The sequence below is a fragment of the Chaetodon trifascialis genome, chromosome 1, assembly GCF_039877785.1.
Source record: "Chaetodon trifascialis isolate fChaTrf1 chromosome 1, fChaTrf1.hap1, whole genome shotgun sequence".
NCBI lineage: Eukaryota > Metazoa > Chordata > Actinopteri > Chaetodontiformes > Chaetodontidae > Chaetodon > Chaetodon trifascialis.
In genome coordinates, this window is record NC_092056.1 from 29,835,096 (window position 1) to 29,854,133 (window position 19,038).

Consider the following 19,038-nt stretch of genomic DNA (forward strand, 5'->3'; position numbering starts at 1 on the left):
ACTGGATACAGCACAGAGGACACAAGCTAGGTCTTCATGTCATGGTTTAGGCCCAGTTATCTACAGCATGTTTAACACAACCTCGTACCCTATGCTCCACCTGAACACCACTTCACAACTATCAAAATCAGCTACTTCAGGCTTTAAATCCAATTCGGTTCAAGCAGAAACCATGAGGCTGGTACCTCCTTAAGCTTTCTGTAATTTCATTTTGGTGGCCTTATTTGGACCCTGGTGTAAAGTTGGTCCAGCTGAGCACATGTCTGTGTTTTCTGTCACAACAGAGGTAAGGTGGCCTACAGTGCAGCAGAGGAGAATACTGGACAAAAATATGAAAACAAGACCCAGACTATGAAATAATGACATTACTTTCAGCAAATTCAGAGCAACGTTAGCATTTATTGGGTGTCGTGTTTCCAGCAGTGTTCACTCTCCTCTCAGCTCTGTTCAGGTCTTCTTCAAATCTTGAGGAACTATGGAGCTGAAATGCTCCACCATGTGTTCAGCTGGCTAACTTTGCCCGCTGTTTGGTGCTGGGCAGGTGGGCTCGTCAGAGGCAGCTGCCTGCTGCGTCTGAAAATGACTAATGAGACCAATCAGCTTGAGCCATAAAAGGTTAAGTTGCAGGTGTAAGACCACGCTAAAAACCTATCGAGCGAAGAACGCAGATCAGGGTACTAATCTGTCAGCTGTCCCTCTGAGTGACACCTTTGACATTAAACATTGGGCTATTGGACTTTTCCAACAGTGATATCCTAAACAGGCTGGAGAGAACATCAGTGCTTATTATCAAATGGTCATTTACAGCTGTGCTTTGTTCTACTTTGTTAGCGAATCTGAGATTTCATCCCTTGACATACAGGAAAAGACAGAAGGCACAGCGTGACACTGGGCTGGTTGGCCCTCTGGAGGGCTCACAGCTCGGATCTTCAGGGCCTGACAAAGCTAAACAAGCTGAAGACCTGCAAAAGGGTCGAGCCCACAGCTCGGAAAGTGATGTCAAACCTTATATTCTACAAGACATGAAGTAAATGGTTGTGGGCCCAGAGCCATTGTAAAAACATGGTGTCCATTTGGTAAAATTCCACGTCACAGTAAAGCTTCTCAGGTCCAGATTAACGGACCTCTATTCATGAATCTGCCAAACCCTTTACCACAATGTAAAGACTTTTTCTTACTTTCTTTACATTTATTCCTAAATGAATCTTACTAATTTAGATGAATATTTTTGTACATACTCTTGTTTGTTTTCTGGCTGAGAGCTACACAAGAGGATCACTAACACTTTAATACCTGCCTGTTAAATATGAAGCTACGGCCAGGAGATGGTTATGACTATTTCCTGGTTGGGCACAGACTTCCTGGACTCTTGACAACCCAGTGTAAAACCACCGGCCATATTTACACTGCTTTAATGGTTGTAGTGGGAAGACTGAGTTTCAACTCAGCCAGTCTCTATGCTGGACAAGCCACCAAGGATTATGATAGTAAGTAGAGTACATTTCATAAAACAGAACATACATTGAGTTATTGAAACGCAGAGATATGACCAGTTTGGCAGTGCTTTGTGGGAAAAAATGCAATCAGGTGAAAGTAGTGTGACAGCGTGGCAGTGCTTCAAACTTAGAATAACACTCTTACTCTATTTCAAGGCTTTCTGTTCCTCACAGTAAGTTACAAAGGTTCACAGGCACAATTGTGTGGAGTATAATATGAATTCATCACTACCAGAAACTGAGATCCACTTGCTACCTAGTGTTCTATATTGAACTTTATGCCATTTTATTTGAGTGTCTGAATTCTATGTGTCAAATTTATGCACAATGTAGCTCAAAAATTCACAAAATGGAAGCAAAGTCTATTTTTTGTTCAAAAAAATACCACAATGCAAAGCTTTGCTTTTCCTCCTGAGATGACAGACATGTAGAAGTGGTGAAATAAGTAAGAATTCTGACATCAAGGTCAAAATTCTCTTCTCTAAATCTATTTATTCTACTTTTGTTATCTATTTCTTTATCTAACAAGTGCAAAATGGGTGAGAAGTTCAGGAAAGCTTCCCAGTTCTGTGCAATATTTGTTTGAATCACTACAAGAATAAATGTTTTATAGAAACGCTATCGAACAAATGAATTCATTGTTGAGATCATTGGTATCATAGGTACAATCCTACTGAGATTTTCAGCTAACTTAATCTTGTGAATGCTTCCTAAGTAACTCTTCAAAGTGTCTGAATAAGGAAGGCAGTACCCGAGCAGCAACAACACACTATTTCAAAAACGTTCTGGAGCTGCAGAACCCTCGGCCTCGCTGGACCGTCTGCAGAGGACAAGGTAGAATAAAGCAGTGGCATATTAGTGAAGCTATGTGTGAAGAATATGTTTCACTTCATTTAGATGTAGTAAGAAAAAAAAAAGACACTGTACAACAAATCGATTCAAACAAAAGACTCTGAGAGCAGAGGTGTAAAAATGCTGGTGCTGGACTGAGACTAAAACTGTTCAGAGAGGAGATCACACAGTCTCTGAGACACAGAGTCCCTGCTGGTCCGGAGGGTGAGACGGTACATCTGAAGAGAAAACACACACACACAGTTACACGGGCTGTGAGATCGTTCAGGCCAGGGAGGAGTCTGTGTGTGTGTGTGTGTGTGTGTGTGTGTGTGTGTGTGTGTGTGTGTGTGTGTGTGTGTGTGTGTGTGTGTGTGTGTGTGTCTTTACCTGTGCTTGTGTGTTGGGCTCCAGTCTGAGCAGGCAGCCCACCTGAGTGTTCTTGGTGTGAATGACTCCAGCTCCAACAAAGTTTGCTGGGTTAGGATCCACTCCGTCCAACAGAGCCACACCAAAACCTAAGATCTGCAAAAGAATTCAACTTTATGATTATAAAGCGTTTATGATAAAAGCATCGAACCACTCATGCAGACTGCCTCGATGGCGTCCTTACACACAGCTGCTTCATGTCTACAGATTTTACCTTGGCCTTGGCAACATCTATGTCCATTGGGTGTTTGGCCTTGAAGATGTTCTGAACCTCTTGCTGAGGACTGAGGAGAGAAGCCATAGCAGATAATAACTTATCTCAGGAAGGGGGGCAGCGCAGCAAAACAGGAACATGTTACTACAGAATGCTATCCACTGCAAAAACTGAGACCACACAACCTATTTCAGCCTCAGTCTGTTTGGATAATCCAGGAACTTGGAACCAGGTCCAACAGAGTGGCTATCTGAACCCAACAAGGGACAGGACTAAAATTGTTTTTTCAATGAATGAATGAATTGTTTGGTCAATAAAACGAAAGAAGAGGAAGAGTAAAAACACCACGGGACGGTGGTGCACTGCGGCTGTAAAGGGAGTCTTACGCTCCGAGCTGCTTCCAGCGCTGGAAGAAGTCTTGAGATGTCATCTCTGTGGGCTGGAAAAACTTGTTGAGCATCACTGGGAGCTTCACTGCCATGTTCTGAAGAGTTCCACCGTATCTGTTCACACACATGGAGTAATCAGCATACAGAGCGCAGCATATACAAGAAGACATAAAAAGCATGCATTCAGACACCAACCTGAACTGGATGTTGAGTACCGGTGCGTCTGTGAAATCTGACACACACTCAATGTTGAGGATCTGCTGGACCTGAGCCCCAGCCTCTATTATGGGGTCTACTGTCTTAGCCTGGACATTCAGCTGTGGAGACAGTGGTCAAGGATTCTATAGATATCTAAATGACACCAACATACATCTCAGCACACCTACAGCAGCTTTGGAAAGTATCCACAGCCATTCACACGCTGCAGTTTGTCGTGTTGTTTGCAAACTGAAGGTTTTTCGTGGACCTCTGAATGGTGTGTAGAGACAGCAGACCTGCAGAAATGACCCCCAAAGCCCTGATTGGCTGGGAAGACGTAGTTGTACTTGTTTTAGTTACTTGTGTTAACTGCGGGGCTTCTTACAGGCTGGAATTGGACAATCAAGTCTGTAACAAGTTACCACACAGTGGAAAGGATATGAGCCTTGAGCGTGTCGTGGCTGCTCACTGACGAGGAGAAGCTGAGGAACTGGGTGGATGTCTTGTTGCCATAGAAAATATATATGCGACCTGTGGGACAATAGCAGGTAAACTATGTTTGAGTTCATACTACAAAACTACTCACATCTGACCTGTTTCCACTGCATATAGTTGATCATTATTAATCCTATTTTGGAACCTAATTCTTTTGAATATTCTCTAAAAATGCAGAACTCAAGCACACTGGAGACAAACAGGTGCTGCTCACCCAGGTTCTGCCTGTACTCAGACTTCAGTCCAATCTGCAAGAGCTGGTTCTCATAGATGACGCCGTTGTTCTTACACACAAATCTGCAATTTACAAGCACACAATTACAAATTTACAATAAGAACTTACATTTTTTGTTTCATATGGAACATTTCAAAGGTTTGCACTTCCATGATCGGAAAAGCAGGATCCAGTGTTTGAAGAGTTTGACCCAGACTACAGACTAAAAGTCACGATACCTCCGTCTCTTATGTGTCAGCTTTTTCAAATAATCCACATTCCCATTATTTACAGGAATGTGGATTACTCTGCAGCATGTGTAACCATTACACATGATTGTAACTTCTGTCTCTTGTGATTTCATCAACCAAGCTCACAGCATGGTCCCACCTGGGAAAATGCTCCTCACACACGTCTACGGCTGCAGGCGCTTGGCTGTCAGAAAAGACGTCGACCAGCAGACTGGCTCCTGCTGAAGGGGTGGAGTTTAGATTGAGCAGGTCTGTGAAGGGGTGGGCAGAACCCTGAGAGAGAAACACCAGCAAACATCTTTAACATACAGTATCTACATTCAAAGCACATCAAAGAACACTAATTAAACACAAGGCCACCGTGCCAGGCTGAATACATAGATAATCCCAAAGCAAGCCATTTAATTCTCTACTTTCTGAAATTTGAACTCTTCTCACATTTTGTGTAAGGAAATGTAAACTATAATAACACCACAGCCTTTGTGTGTTGGAGCATTTTGGGCATTTCCCATGCTGCTGTCTGAGTCCATGTCGTGCTCTCAGCTTCCCTGAGGTGCTACAGACTGAAGAACGTCACACTGTACAGCCTCTGAATGTAGAGCTTCTTTCACATAAAGTTAGCTATCAAGCACAATCTAAACTGTCTGTCACTTGAAAACATAGCCTTGCTCGCTGAGCATTGATTTCCACTAAATGCAGCGTTTTGTTCAGGTTTTCTTTCAACAGCTGCTCCAACACATTTAAATGCTGGGTTTGTCCCACATCATAGAGAGAGGTTCGAGCTCGTGTTGGCCATTCTGTGCTCATTCAGTGCTGGTTTATGTAAAAAAGCATAGAGCACGTCAAGATGACCAGGGGAGCCTCGGAGCAAAATCCTTTGACATACGAGCACATAAAAACTGATTGGTATAATGACGCAATAACAGAAACAGAATGTCACACTTTTCCAGTAGATCAACCACATAAAAAATAACACAGAAGACAAGAGTAGCTGCCACTCTGTAGTAAAGAATAATCACAGTACGTATTCACTATACTGCGTGTCGTTTCTAGCTATGAATATACCATGGTCCCAGCAGAGAGCATGATGGGACTAGAGGAGGCAGGGCGGGGTCTGTTGGTAGATACAAGGTCTGCCATCAGTGAAGGAGAAGACTGATGGAGAAAGAAAAGAAGGGAGGAAAGAGGGAAAGAAGGATAGGGGTTGAAGAGCAGAGAAGGGAGGAGAAAAGACAAGTGAATGTAGAGATCAAGGAAATGCTAAAAACGGAAGGAAATAAAGGCAATGGACAAAAGGCTGGAAACCAGTAAAAAGCAATATACAACAATACACATCATGATATCTGTGTGTGCAGGCTTGATTCATAGCAGATCATTCTGAAACGTGCAGATCTGAATGCAAAGCGTCACTTGTTGGGAGCAGTTACTTTTTTGGTGGCTTCGGTGTCCTCGCTGTGCTCGGTGCTGCCGTTGACATTCCGCCGGACATCGTCGATGTCTGGCAGGTGTCCTGGGCCCTTCTTCCTCTTCAGCTTGGCCAGGATTGAAGACTCTCTCTCTGGGAAGGGAGGCATCTCTTCTAAGACTGTGGCCTGAGGAGGGACGGAGAGGACAAGACGATACCGTAAGGCTTCAGGCCAGGCTGACACAGACAGCACCACTGAGGTCATTCTCAATTATTTCACAGATGTAGAGCAATCGCATAGAGTCAAAAAGTCCGATCACAATTCCCACCGTGATCTGTGTCTGCATAGCTTTGAAAGCTTGAGCGTGTGTGAGACGGACACCTGCATAATTCACTAACCAGTATGTCGGTGCTGGCGATGCAGCTGAGCCTCAGGTACTCCACAGCCCTCTGTTGAAGCTCCACGTCAGCGTTGCGGAGCTGGCTGTCCGAGCGCAGGACATCTTGGATCGTGGCCTTCACTTCTGGAAACAAGTTAATGAACTTGATGTAGGCTGACAGCAACAGTGCCCGAGTGGGCACAGAGCACAGATGGAACTTGGAGTGTAGCAGGTTGAACTGGACCAGAGGGCTGAAGGAGAAGACGACACAAAGCAGCAACAGTAAGAGCTTCTAACACTCAGGTCAACTCAGGACTGAACCAAGCCCACTGCTGAATTTTCAAATGCAGTCAGCACTGCTAAGTGTCTGCATGGCTGAATACCACTTGACACAAGTGAGAAGAATATTCTTCTTTTGTTTTTGAAGCCTTGAGCCAAAACTTAGACAAAAATGATACAATTCTCAAAGCAGTGGATGCCATCTGTACCTGGAGCGTGAGTCCCCAGCAATTAAGTTCCCAAACTCTCCCAGGATGTAACCCCCGACCTTAACCAGGTTCTCATGGCAGGCAGGAGCCTGGAGTGCCTGCAAGCATTCACAAAGCACGACAGCAGTGGGTTAGAACAACATGGAAGAAACCACACACTATCTACTGTCACATTATAGATGGAACAGGTGGGAACCACCCTGCAACACCGCCTCACATACTCCAGCAACAATCCCCCACTGGGTTCCCACTGTGTAAACTCCTTGAGGATGTCTTGAGGGAACGTGTAAGCAGGCCAAAGGGTCTGTTTTGTCTGCCTCTGGAAAAACTTAATTTTTGTCAACAGTCTCACTTTCATTAGTATTTTTAACTTTAGGTTGTGAGGGTCATTACTGCTGCTAGGAATGTCTCCACGACATCTGACCCGCCCATCCCACTGATACTATTTAATATCTGCCAACTCAGAGTCTGATTCAAACCTTTTTAAATTGATATTTGTATGTTCCCTCTGAATATTCAGCTGCACAGTGCACACTTAAAGCCAGCTAACATTTGTGAAGCACCATGTTTAGAATAGTTGTACATTATGAAAGAAATGCAAACAGCTTCACAGATGGATTCTATAAAATTCAATAAGGACTCACTCGATCCTTGTGTGGTTCAAGTTATTTTAGCAAACAAGGGGACGGCTGTGTGTGGCATTCTGCTGCATCCAGAGCAAAGGAAGTAATGGAAATAGCCGTATTTAGCCTTATTTAAAAATGCCTGAAACAGCTGCGGACATTGATACTTGCTGCACTGAACAGTACAGTGTGTCAGTCTGTGCACCCGTAAAGGGACTGGACAAAGAGACGCCTGTTCTTAAATGTGCACCTAAAAGAGAGACAACAAAAGGCCCATGTGAGGCCCGGAGATGGCTGCTGACATGGATCTGCCATTTTTCACCCATGTGACTGAGCTCAGATATGGATTCCCCAATAGTATAACGAGTTTGAGCCGATTTCCACTTCGCTCACATTTAGACCTCTTGGCGCGTACATGGAAAAGTTTGCTAGGAAATGTGACGTAATAACACCGATGAGGCAGACGCTGAGGGTGCACACTGACAGCCAAGCTGATCTGTGAGGGCATAAATCTTCATGCCTACCTCAAACACGGTCTTGGCAGCATAGCCTTGGACATCATCTCGGTTTATGACAATCTGGATGACACGATACCACACCTCCTCACTGACATAGTCACCAGCGATGCGGATTAGGTTGAGGATGGTGTCCACGTACCAGGTGTAGTCCACAGCGTATTTTTCTGCCAGGATAGCCACCTTGAGCACCTGAGGAAAAGAAGCAGTAAGCTGAGCGGGAGAGCAGCACGCAGAGGAACTAAATGCCATCCTGGCTTGTACTGATGACCCACTATCTCCTCTCTGATTGAGTAGTCAGCAGTCTCCAGGTAGCTCAGCATCTCTGCAACAATCTGCTTGGCGTTGCTGCGGTCACACATGGCATAGAGCAGATCAACAGCCCGCTGGCGAACGCTCACATCTCGCTCTGTCTGTATAGAAAACCAAAAAAACATGTGTGAGTGCATGAAATGACAGATGTCATACAGATTTTATCAGCTGTATCAACTACTTAAACTCCACTGTTAGCCAGACACTGTTTAGGGGAAGGCCATGGAATGTACCTACAATCTACAAAGACAAACATATCCATGCTCTCCTTAATGACCTCTAGTGTGCCATCTTTATGGAATAAGATGGAGGAACTGACAGGAGGTGCACAGGTCCTGGAACGCCTGCATCTTTGCCTATACGTTTGTATAGGCCGTTTTTAATAAAGCACTTGTTTGTAACCAGTGCCGGCACCAGACCGGACCCAGCTACAACTTCACTGCTTGATTCCAGCAAATCCTGCACACTGGTCCTTTAAACATCACGTGGAGCAGTAACCACCTAGTTCTGAGCAAAATGATTTAAGTCGTTCACATCATTTTCACATTAACCTGAAAAGCTTATCAAAGGCACACACAACTGCTGAAGGACTCACCTTTAGAGCGTTGATCACAGTTTCTATATGCGTCTTTACTGTCTCATGAGAAAACTCAGAGCTGGCCAGTGTGCACATGCTCTCCAAAGCCAAATATCGGAGGTTGGTTTCCCTGTGCTGCAGAAACTGGCCTAGCTGGTTGCAGGCTCGTACCAATAGGGTGGGCTCACTGAGAGAAAAGATACAACAACTGGCTGTAGTGTCCAAACGCCAACGCACAATCAGCATCTACAAACTGTCAGGTAGTTCACAGAGAAGTGAACTAATGGTAGCAGGGTTTGCCCTGTGGCATTGATGTGAAGTGCAAAGATAAAGCATGACCTGGTTTTTAATGCTGTGCTAACAGTCTGGTGTCTGCCACAGAGGGACTGAAAGCTAACATCTAATACCACATGCTGCTGACCGATGATAAAACCCTCTAGAAAATTCACCGAAATTAGCTGGTTTTCCCCCGCAACCCCGAAAGGGATAGGCGGTGTAGAAGATGAATGAATGAATGAATTAGCTGGTTTTCCTTTTCCAGAACACTCCTCTGTAATTCCACGACTTGACAGCAATTCCGTGACCACCAGAAGAGACTAACCTGTCATGATGGATAATAAGGGAGATGGCTTCGAACAGCACGGCATTCTTTGCGTTGGAGTGCTGAACCTTCTTGGACTTGGGCGGCTCCTGGGCTTTATTGAGGATGGTCTCCAGACACTCTGTCAGACGACTTCGCAGCGCTGCATCCTCTGCAACAACAAAGGCTGTGATGTGAACGCCTGCTAGCCTTTGCTTTAACTCTTGTCAACATCATTACTTCTGCAGACTATTAGCATAGGGACTTCATTATATCTTTGTCATATTAACAAAGAGTCAGACAGACTTCAACAGGAAGAACATGTTGTTGAATTTCAGCTGGATGTCAATGTAAACAATGTTTTTGCTGCCTCATAATCCAAAAGAGTGAGATAAACTGATCACATCAAGGCTCTTTGCTATAGGTTTATCTGAGTTAAAATGTTTCTGCTTTCAGCCTAAGGGTCATACTGGATGAAAGGTAATGGGATTACCATGGTCAACAGTTATACCCAGAGCAAGTTTGATGAAAATGTGGCCATTGATTACCTTATGGACAAAGTTGATAATCGACCTGGTAGCAGAATAAAGGGCAAACACCAGAAATGTCAAAAACTGGAATAACTGAATCAGGAATGATCATGTGGGGACCATGAATACCATGTTCAGCGTAGCAAATGTTCAAAACTTTGTTCTATGAGCACACACAGTGATGAAGTTCTGCTCATCATTTGTCAGGTGATTGGTCTGAACTTTTCTACAGTGGATCACAATTTCTCCAGAAAAACACGACTGTGCTGTACCAGGTGGAGGGTAGCACTGTAGCAGGCGCAGCAGTTTGACAGACAACCAAGGTGCAGCCACAAAGTAGTACGTATAGTCCTGTAGGTCGATGGATGCGGAAGTCACGATCTGGACAAGCAAGAACAAGACAACATATCAACAGACTTGATCTTTGACCTCAGTGCGATATAATGTGACAGAAAGATACCCACTCTACTGAGCCTGGCCACAGCCAGCGAGATGGAGGTTTTGAAGTCGTCAGGACTCTTCTGGGCCAGAGTGGTAATAAGGCTGGTGGCTGCTGTTACCACTCCCTGGAGACAGACAAACACACCTTTATACAAGCAATACAGACCAGCTGACACAGTACTTCATCAACCTGGGCCTCTTTCAGGTACACAGACACAGTGAGTGAGTGAGTGAGTGAGTGAGTGAGTGAGTGAGTGAGTGAGTGAGTGAGTGAGTGAGTGAGTGAGTGAGTGAGTGAGTGAGTGAGTGAGTGAGTGAGTGAGTGAGTGAGTGGGCTGAACAAAGCAGATGCTGTCAAAAAATGAACACACTTTACCAATTTATGCTAACAGGAAATGACTTTAGACTTTGGACTGCTTCTTTATTGATCCCAATCTGGGAAATTATTTTGTTGCAGTAGCAATTAACATACAGGCAAACACAGAATGTATCAACAATTATTTAGAAAAAAGTAACAAAACTAAATATATAGTTACATAATATGTAATATAATGTATAATACATAGCATATAATATTATAATACTATAATAAAAATACAATGTAACTAAGTATATAAACAGTATTTACAGCAAAAAACAGCAAAAAAAAATTGTGCAGTAAAGATTATAGGTAAGTGTAAATCGTAGACTATATGTGCAACATTGCAGTAGTGCAGATAATATGTAAAAGTAATATGTAAACACAAGAGTTTGTGAGGTTGGTGGACTAACTGTTTACATTGCTATTGTACAGTGTGATGGCTCGTGACAGGAATGACTTCCTGAAGCAGTGCTTGTGACATCGGCGCTGGAGCAGTCTATTGGAGAAAAAGATTGCTCCAAAAATTATACAATATGTACAACGTCAGGCATCAATGATACAATTTTTTTTTTCCAGCTCTAAGCAACATTTCCCTTGTGCACTGCATTGTGGGAGAATGGTGTGTATCGACAGCATGCTCTGAAATGGACCATATTCAGTGTGCATACTGTCTGCTTTGAGGATATTTCATTTATCCGTATGTAGCATGGAACTGGGACACAGCTACTGTCTTACCAGGTGCTGGTCATTGAGAAGATGGACCACTCGTGCTGTCCATTCACCCATGGGCACCAGGTCAGCAGACGTCCTGTTGAGTCGCAGCAGACATAGAGCTGCACTCTGTTTCACGCTGTCCATGGTGTCCCTGATAGAGACATGCACAAGACACTCACTCATCATAATCCAACACATGCAGTCAACAAGTGGTCGCTGTCACAGTTTCACAGACTTCAGTCCTGGTTAATTAGGCAACACCTGTGGTTACTAATAGCAACAGTAAGTGCATTTCAGCAGTACAGAGTCCTTGAGCAGCTGCTCGGTCAGAAATGCAACAGCTCTGTTTAAGATCTCAACAAAGACATGTAAAACGCTGGCTGGACAACACTTTCTAAACCAATCACTATATGGATATTTTTCTAATACTATATATGTATCTCCAAATAAAAAATCTAGGCAAATTCACAAAATAATCAAAATATGATGATCAAACTGTTTAATGCAATGAATTGCTAGAACGCAGTACATGAAACAAATGCCTTTACACGCCTACACATCAGCTTCTAACTTTGAAATTTATAGAAATGGCCAAAATGAAAGTAATGTTATAAAACAATACTGTTCCACAGCTGGAAATAATAAGAAGTGTCGTCTTTTCTTTGGAGCTGTAGTGAGCAGTGCGTGACATTATTTCATAAACAAAGTCTGCTAATCTTCTTCCAAATCCAGGTGACCATGTGATACATGCTGCAATCAGCTGACTACACCACCGGACATCACATGAATTCTCTCTCTCTCTCTCTCTCTCTCTCTCTCTCTCTCTCTCTCTCTCTCTCTCTCTCTCTCTCTCTCTCTCTCTCTCTCTCTCTCTCTCTCTCTCATTGAGAGAAAATCACACGCATCATCTCAAAAGTTAAAATTGGCAAGTCTTTTCGGGACATTTAAATAATGGAGTATAAAAATCAAATTGAAGGCCTTCTCAGACTTTTTAAGGAAGTGAGCATACCCTGCTCTTACACAACAATAGCAAAGCTATCAGCAAACCGGGAGGCATGTTGAAATACATGCATACATGGTTTCCTGTCAATCGCATGTGACAGCAATTTGAATCCCACGCAGCATTAGCAGATTGCACCACTTTCAACGAAAACTATAAATACATGAGAGGCAATGACAGAATGTGAAAGCAGCGAACAGCTATTGCAGAAGAAATATCAGCGGAAATTGGGTACGAAATAATTAAATTCTTAAGGATTATACCTTTAAGTCAAGAATGTCAGCGCGTGTAATTGCAACAATTCATGCAGGAAATTACTTATTTTGATAAATGCTCATCAAATGTAACCAAGTTATTGAGTAACAGTAAGCACTTAGCTTAACTTAGAGGCAGTTCAAATCTGTCTGCATAAAGGTTTATGTACGAACCCTGCCACCAGGATCCTGGGAATATCAGAAGCAAAGGCCTCAGCCATCTCTCTGCTGCCCACATTAGCAATGCAGTGCAGGGCCAGGTTCATGAAAGTCGGGTTGCGGCTGGCCAGGTCATTCTTAATGCCATTGTTGATTAGACGGATGAGGTCGCTGTTAGAGTTCACCAGAACTGAGATAAAGAGGTAACCCTGAAAGGGACAAGGCGAAATGTTTTTAGTGCAATTCCACCATATAAAGGACAATGTATGTAAAGTCATCTTTACACTCCTTAATCCCCACACCTTCACACAGGTGCATTCACATGATAAAAGATCCACTTTACACACTGAATGAACATGAGGACAAACTTACTATTTGTTTTTCTGTGTACTTGTTGGAGCTGAGGAGGTTGACGGCCTCCATGTGTCCAAAGTCGATATCATGGCCCAGAAGAAAGATAAAGAGCAGCTTGCAGACATACTTTTTTTTACTGTAGCCATCGAGAGCCTTGTCTCCTAGTCACACACACACAAATAAATACACACACACATCCACACAAACAAAAAAGGCATTGAATGTCTACATCATGTAACAAATGCAGCGATCTCATTGGCCTGCCATTCCCTGTGAGTAAGATGGGCAATAAATTCATCTTCAGTCATTTCATACCAAACTGGTGAGTAATGGAGGAAAAGGCAGGGTGGAATTAGACTGATCCCAATTTTCATACCCTAATAATCGACAGGTGGACCCAACAAGAGTCGATATAGATTTGGCACTTCAGGCCATCACCAGAATTTGAATTTGTCACGTGTTTGTGGTTCATGCTTCATCTGATCCAGAGATATTTTTTATAAATAGTCAAAGTCATTGCTGATCTTCTGTTCTGTGTCTTGTATTGTCTTGGTTAGACAGTAAGATCTGGTAGATGCTGGATGCACGTTAACCTGGCTTTGCGACAGTAATACACAGGTATATTTGATGAACCCCAGTTTCTTTATGTAATCTAATTTATTTATGTGCACTCATTTCATTTGAACTCAGTCTTGACTGCTTTTGCTGTCAGTTACAGTCGTGCTAGTTTCCCTCCTCTCTGCTCACAGACGGGGTTGTTACACATGAAGGAAAGGGATCTGAGGAGAAACAGGTGAGGGGAAGATAACATTACTCGAGTTGACAACAACTCTTTATGGTACTGTAAAAGCTTCCCAACAAGAGTACTTTATCAGTCTAATCCCTCTACAGCATAGAGCAACGCTCTGCCATGTTCACAGTTTGCATAATCTGATTGATATTCATATACTTTTTTTTAAGTGCCTGAAGATCCAATCATCACATAATTGGGTTTTGTATTGAGCAGTGACTGCCTCTTTGATGGACGCCTGAGAGAAATTTCAAGCATTTAGTTACCATTGTGGATTTTCAATAAGAGTCTATTCACACTAATAAAGGATCATAATTTGTTACAATGGCAAAAAAAAATCACCAATAATACACTAATAAGGCCTAAATAAATGTTGCTTTATTAGAAAGTCTGGCCCCACAGCTTGGAAAAATTCTAGCTCTTGGACAAATGCAGCTGAGGTGTAAATGTAATTGTGTTGACTAATTAATCTCATGCATTGAGTAGCATGCAAGAAACCATTCCACCTTAAAAGTTGCCAGTGTTTCAGTTTAACAGGCAACCCTTTTAACTGGTGGCTATCAGCCAAATGCATCTGTGGTTGTCGCAGCTGGGACAGCTGAAGGAGAAGACACGTCTGTCCTCGTGAACACTTTTTGCTTAGTTTTTCATTACGATGTCAATTAAATGAGTAAATGAAATCATTCAAAAACACAAACTACTTTTGTTGATGCACCTTTATTGCTTAATGTTAGTTGTTGAATTCTTGGAAGGACTTGACTATGGCCAGCTTTTTATGCCCTCTGTTTTTAATTATGCCCAGGACGTGCATGTAACCAGAGCTGTAGAGACTGCTGCTGAAGCTCCACTAAACTGTTGCTGAACACCACCTGAAACCTCCTCCCCCCATACTTTTCCAGTGTTAGATTTGGCATGGCAGTGGCCGACAATTTTTCAACTTTCAGAACTTATGCACAAGGACAAGCACAAAGGAAAACACTCACAACCAAAGCCATTGGTCAAACCTTGATTTAATGCAGGGAGAGGACAGCACATACAGTGCTACAATGAACATAGGCCAGTACGCTGAGCACTATGGGAAGAGGGCAGCTTCATTCTGGAGCAAACTAATTATAGGCAGTGAGGAACAGGTGGCAGGAGAAACAACACCAACAGGAGATTAAGGACTTGTCCACACATACAGATATTTCTCCCCTCAGTTTAAAAAAGAAAAAATCTGTACACCATTGTTTTATAATACCTCTGTTCACACGAGAACACAAAAATGATTCCAAATGCTCAAACAAGCATTGGAGGCTAGTTGGTGGCAATAAAGTCTGTCAACAATAGGTCAAACATCAGAGAAGAACATTCAGAGCAGCGGAGATGAGCTTATTCTTTTTAAATAAAATAATCCAGAACCATAGAACACCACTGAGTTAAGCGGTAAACTTGTAATCAAACCTAGCAGTGCTAACCAAACATAGAGAAGCAGTAGTTGTTGTTTCAAGCACATGCTCATTACACAAAACAACAATGGGCATGTGCAGACTGAGGTGATGACATTATTACAACCTGCTCTTCAGAAGGCCTTCTAAAGAGTTTTAGTGACCTAAAAGGCTGTTTGCATGTGTGACAGAGGGAAAAGATGCCAAAATGCAGGGGAAAATATATCTGTAAACAAGTGGACAAGACCTGAAGCAGACACATTCACAGTGAGGTGTGTGAGCCTTTAACAGTGCAGGCACAGCAAGAGCCCTCGAGAAACTGAGAAGAAAGCAAAAAGGGGGCAAAGCCAAGACAGTCACAGGGTCAGTTAGCGAAGTGGATTAACAGCAACGGGACAACTTGTGTCATGAAAGTCAAATCCAATCCCAAAATACACCAGGGGTTACAAGTCAGTGTTTTGTGGCCCTCCATTTCTACGCGCTGCCTTCTCCCTGAAGTTCAGCCCGGTTTGTCAGAATTATTCACCTACCTTTAAATTTGGAACGGATATTGGCCAGTTCTTTGTTTATCCTCTTAATTTCTGCCTCTTTACTTTTACCTGCAAACAGATGAAGATATTTTGTGTGTTATGTAGTGCTGCGACCACTCATGAAGTTGAACAAACCATCCTTCAGCTTACACTGCTCTGCTCCGTTTCCACGAGCTGAGTGGAATTAACTACAGTTGCCATGTTCAGTATACTGGAGAAATGTCAATGCACTGTTGGAGCTTCATGATGCAGAGACATATTAGCCATACTCAGTGGCCACTTTATTGGGAACGCCTTTCTTGTGCTGGGTAGAACGCCCTGTTTCCACCAGAACAACCTGAACTGTTCATTCTGGTTATTGTGCTTAATTCAGATTCAACAAGGTGCCACAAACATTCCTTAGATTCTGGTCCATGTTGACATGACAGCATCACACAGTTGCTGCACTATTACATCACCAGCATGAACCGGTGACACAAGGCAGGATGGATCCATGGATTCAGGTTGTTTCTACCAAATTCGGACCCTAACATGTGCATGTTGCAATAGAAATGGAGACTCAACAGACCTGCAGGCAGTATTTCAGATGTTCTACTGTGGCTGTTGGTGAGCCTGTGCCCACTGCAGCCTCAGTTTCCTGTTCTCAGCTGACAGGAGGGGGACCTGCTGTGGGCTTGTGCTGCTGTAGCCCATCTGCTTCATGGCTCCATGTGTAGTGCATTGGTTTCTTCTTCGCACTACTGTAAGGCTTGGCTGTTTGAGTTACTGGCACATTCCTATGAGCTTGAATCAGTCTGGCCATTCTCCTCTGACCTCTCTCAATAACAAGGCGTTGTCACCCACAGAGGAGCTGCTCACTAGATGTTTTTTGCTTTTCACGCCATTTTCTGTAAACTGAAAATCCCCTGACATTGAATTACTGAAACTACACCTCTTTTGCACCAAAACACATTGCATTCACCAAAGAAAAACATTTGAGACTTTTCCTACGATTATGACATCTGTATCTTGCTTTTAAGGGATCAGTATCCTATTACTTTGAGATCTTTATCACATCATTCAAAAAAAACTCCTGGAAGCTTTGTGTGAGAATATGGTGTCATAATTCTGAGAAATCTATCCACAATTATGAATGTAAGCATAGGAACCATGAGGGAGTCTGAGTGCACATACATGCAACAACCTCTTCAGTAGATCATCAGCATTAAGTGGTGGCTACACCCTGTAGGATTCCACTGGAATAGAGCTGTGAAATGACCTACAGTAGCTGGGACTGATGGACTGACAACAAGTCAATCAGTGTGAGCTTCGTGCGGTTGTGACTGGATGTTCCCAATGAATCACAATGCCTGAGCACTATTGACATAGACATGTCAGTCATATGAGACAACAGGCTTGTTTGAGATGAGTTGCAACTTGCCCTGAAAGTAGAAAAGATTAGTGAATGCAGTCAAGAGAGGTATCAAAAAGAGTGCCTGAAGTCAAACAGTTCGGAGGTGGCTTGACTCCATTTGGGGGGGTATTTATGGAGAATGCACAATGGTGGTAAACTGTTATTTTCAGAAATGCACTCACTGAATACATTTGTTACTGCTCAAGTTTATGTGGATATTGAATGATGAAGAAAAATGATAATGGAAGCACTGTCTGTGTTGATCGGGCTCATCTCAAACAAGCTTATTGACATCAGTACCTTCCGAAATCTCAAATCAAGAAAGAAAGCATCATCTCTACCAATTGTGGTGATGACTCTTTCTCACAAACGCCAGGGAAAGACGTCGTTACTACAACATGTCTCTTTTCTCATAACTGTCAAATACAAACCATGTAATTACAAGGCATTTATACAACAACTACAGCAATGTTTAGTCCTAATTACAATATTACAAGTTATAATTATGGGATGTGAAAGTCAACTCATAATAATCTCTGAATTAGTTTTCCTTTGACGAGTGCAATGTGTCTCCATACGTTTCCCACTCTGACACAGACAGTGTAAAACTTCTCCAAGTCATATTTTCAGCACAGTTGCTAAATACTCAATAAACACTTGCACTGATCAATTCAGTACCTTTATTTGACCATATTTACAGTGTATATACTATATATATATATACTACTATATATACTAACAGGGCAGAAGGAAAAGGGGGGGGGACGCAGACGCAGAGTTGCTCATCACGTCAGCTGTGCTGTGTGTGTTCACGTTGACTTACCTGAAATATTCTTAACAGTCTAATGACACTGCCAGCTCTAACGTTTCACAAAAAAGACAACTGTCTACATCTCTGGCAGAAAACTATAAGAAAACCACTAATTCCACAAAGTTGAGCGTGTTCACAGATTAAACAGCAGTTTGTCATTATCTCCAGTTAGCGGTGAGGTCCACGCCCTTTGACGTGACGTTAGCATCTGGAAGCTAACTAACGTAGCTGGCGTAGAGCAGCCAGCTGAGCCGCTGTCTAAACACACTTCAATACTTTGAACTTGCTAAAACTGTGTATAGAAAGAGCAAAGGAGACTCGTCTGAGCCGTAACATCACTCCTGCTGGTTAACGTGACACCGGCGAACAAGCTTGCTGATAGCCGAACCAAGAACTGTGTGAATGTGATAAACAAACTTACAGTTCCTGATGTCAGAGATGAAGACAGCCAGGCCACGCATCCCGTCCCCTTTAGAGACCGCAGGCATCTTGTTTACGCTCTGTTAACGTCACGTTGTCCTCTCTGTCTTCAAAAAAGCCCAACTACACAGGCTAACTTTGTCCCAAAGTTTGCTAACCTGCTAGCAAGCGCTGTGTAGTCCAGGGCGCCCCGATAAATGACGGAGACAGGAACCAGACAGACGGAGGCTGCGTCCCATTCATCTCGAGCTGCAGCTACGACCCACAGCAGGGCTGCGTTCCATACATGTGGAGTTTCACAACAACAACAGCGGCGGCTGTCTCTCAGGTGGATCAGCTGAATGAAACATGAAACTGCGTTGCAGGTGTTAAAATCAGCGACCACAAGTAGTCGATGTCAGACGCTGTACAGCCGTAATGTGCGCAGCGATCAGTAAACGCCTGGAAAAGTCGGAGA

At 43.1% G+C, this 19,038-nt stretch overlaps 1 protein-coding gene across 1 annotated transcript; it reads right to left on the bottom strand.

Annotated features, from left to right (window-relative positions):
• Nucleotides 1-1,396: 1,396 nt before the first annotated feature.
• Nucleotides 1,397-18,782, bottom strand: LOC139332580 (AP-2 complex subunit alpha-2-like). Its single transcript, XM_070964620.1, has 23 exons — nt 18,583-18,782; nt 15,958-16,026; nt 13,229-13,371; nt 12,872-13,065; nt 11,465-11,594; nt 10,392-10,493; nt 10,200-10,308; nt 9,419-9,569; nt 8,836-9,004; nt 8,204-8,341; nt 7,938-8,120; nt 6,791-6,888; nt 6,322-6,553; nt 5,945-6,109; nt 5,583-5,672; nt 4,657-4,790; nt 4,267-4,349; nt 3,999-4,088; nt 3,555-3,678; nt 3,357-3,473; nt 2,971-3,040; nt 2,718-2,852; nt 1,397-2,566 (listed from the first exon to the last, which is right to left on the bottom strand). The coding sequence occupies exons 1-23, from the start codon at nt 18,647-18,649 to the stop codon at nt 2,489-2,491; spliced, it is 2,871 nt and encodes a 956-aa protein (XP_070820721.1). The 5' UTR covers nt 18,650-18,782; the 3' UTR covers nt 1,397-2,488.
• Between the last annotated feature and the right edge of the window lie 256 nt (nt 18,783-19,038).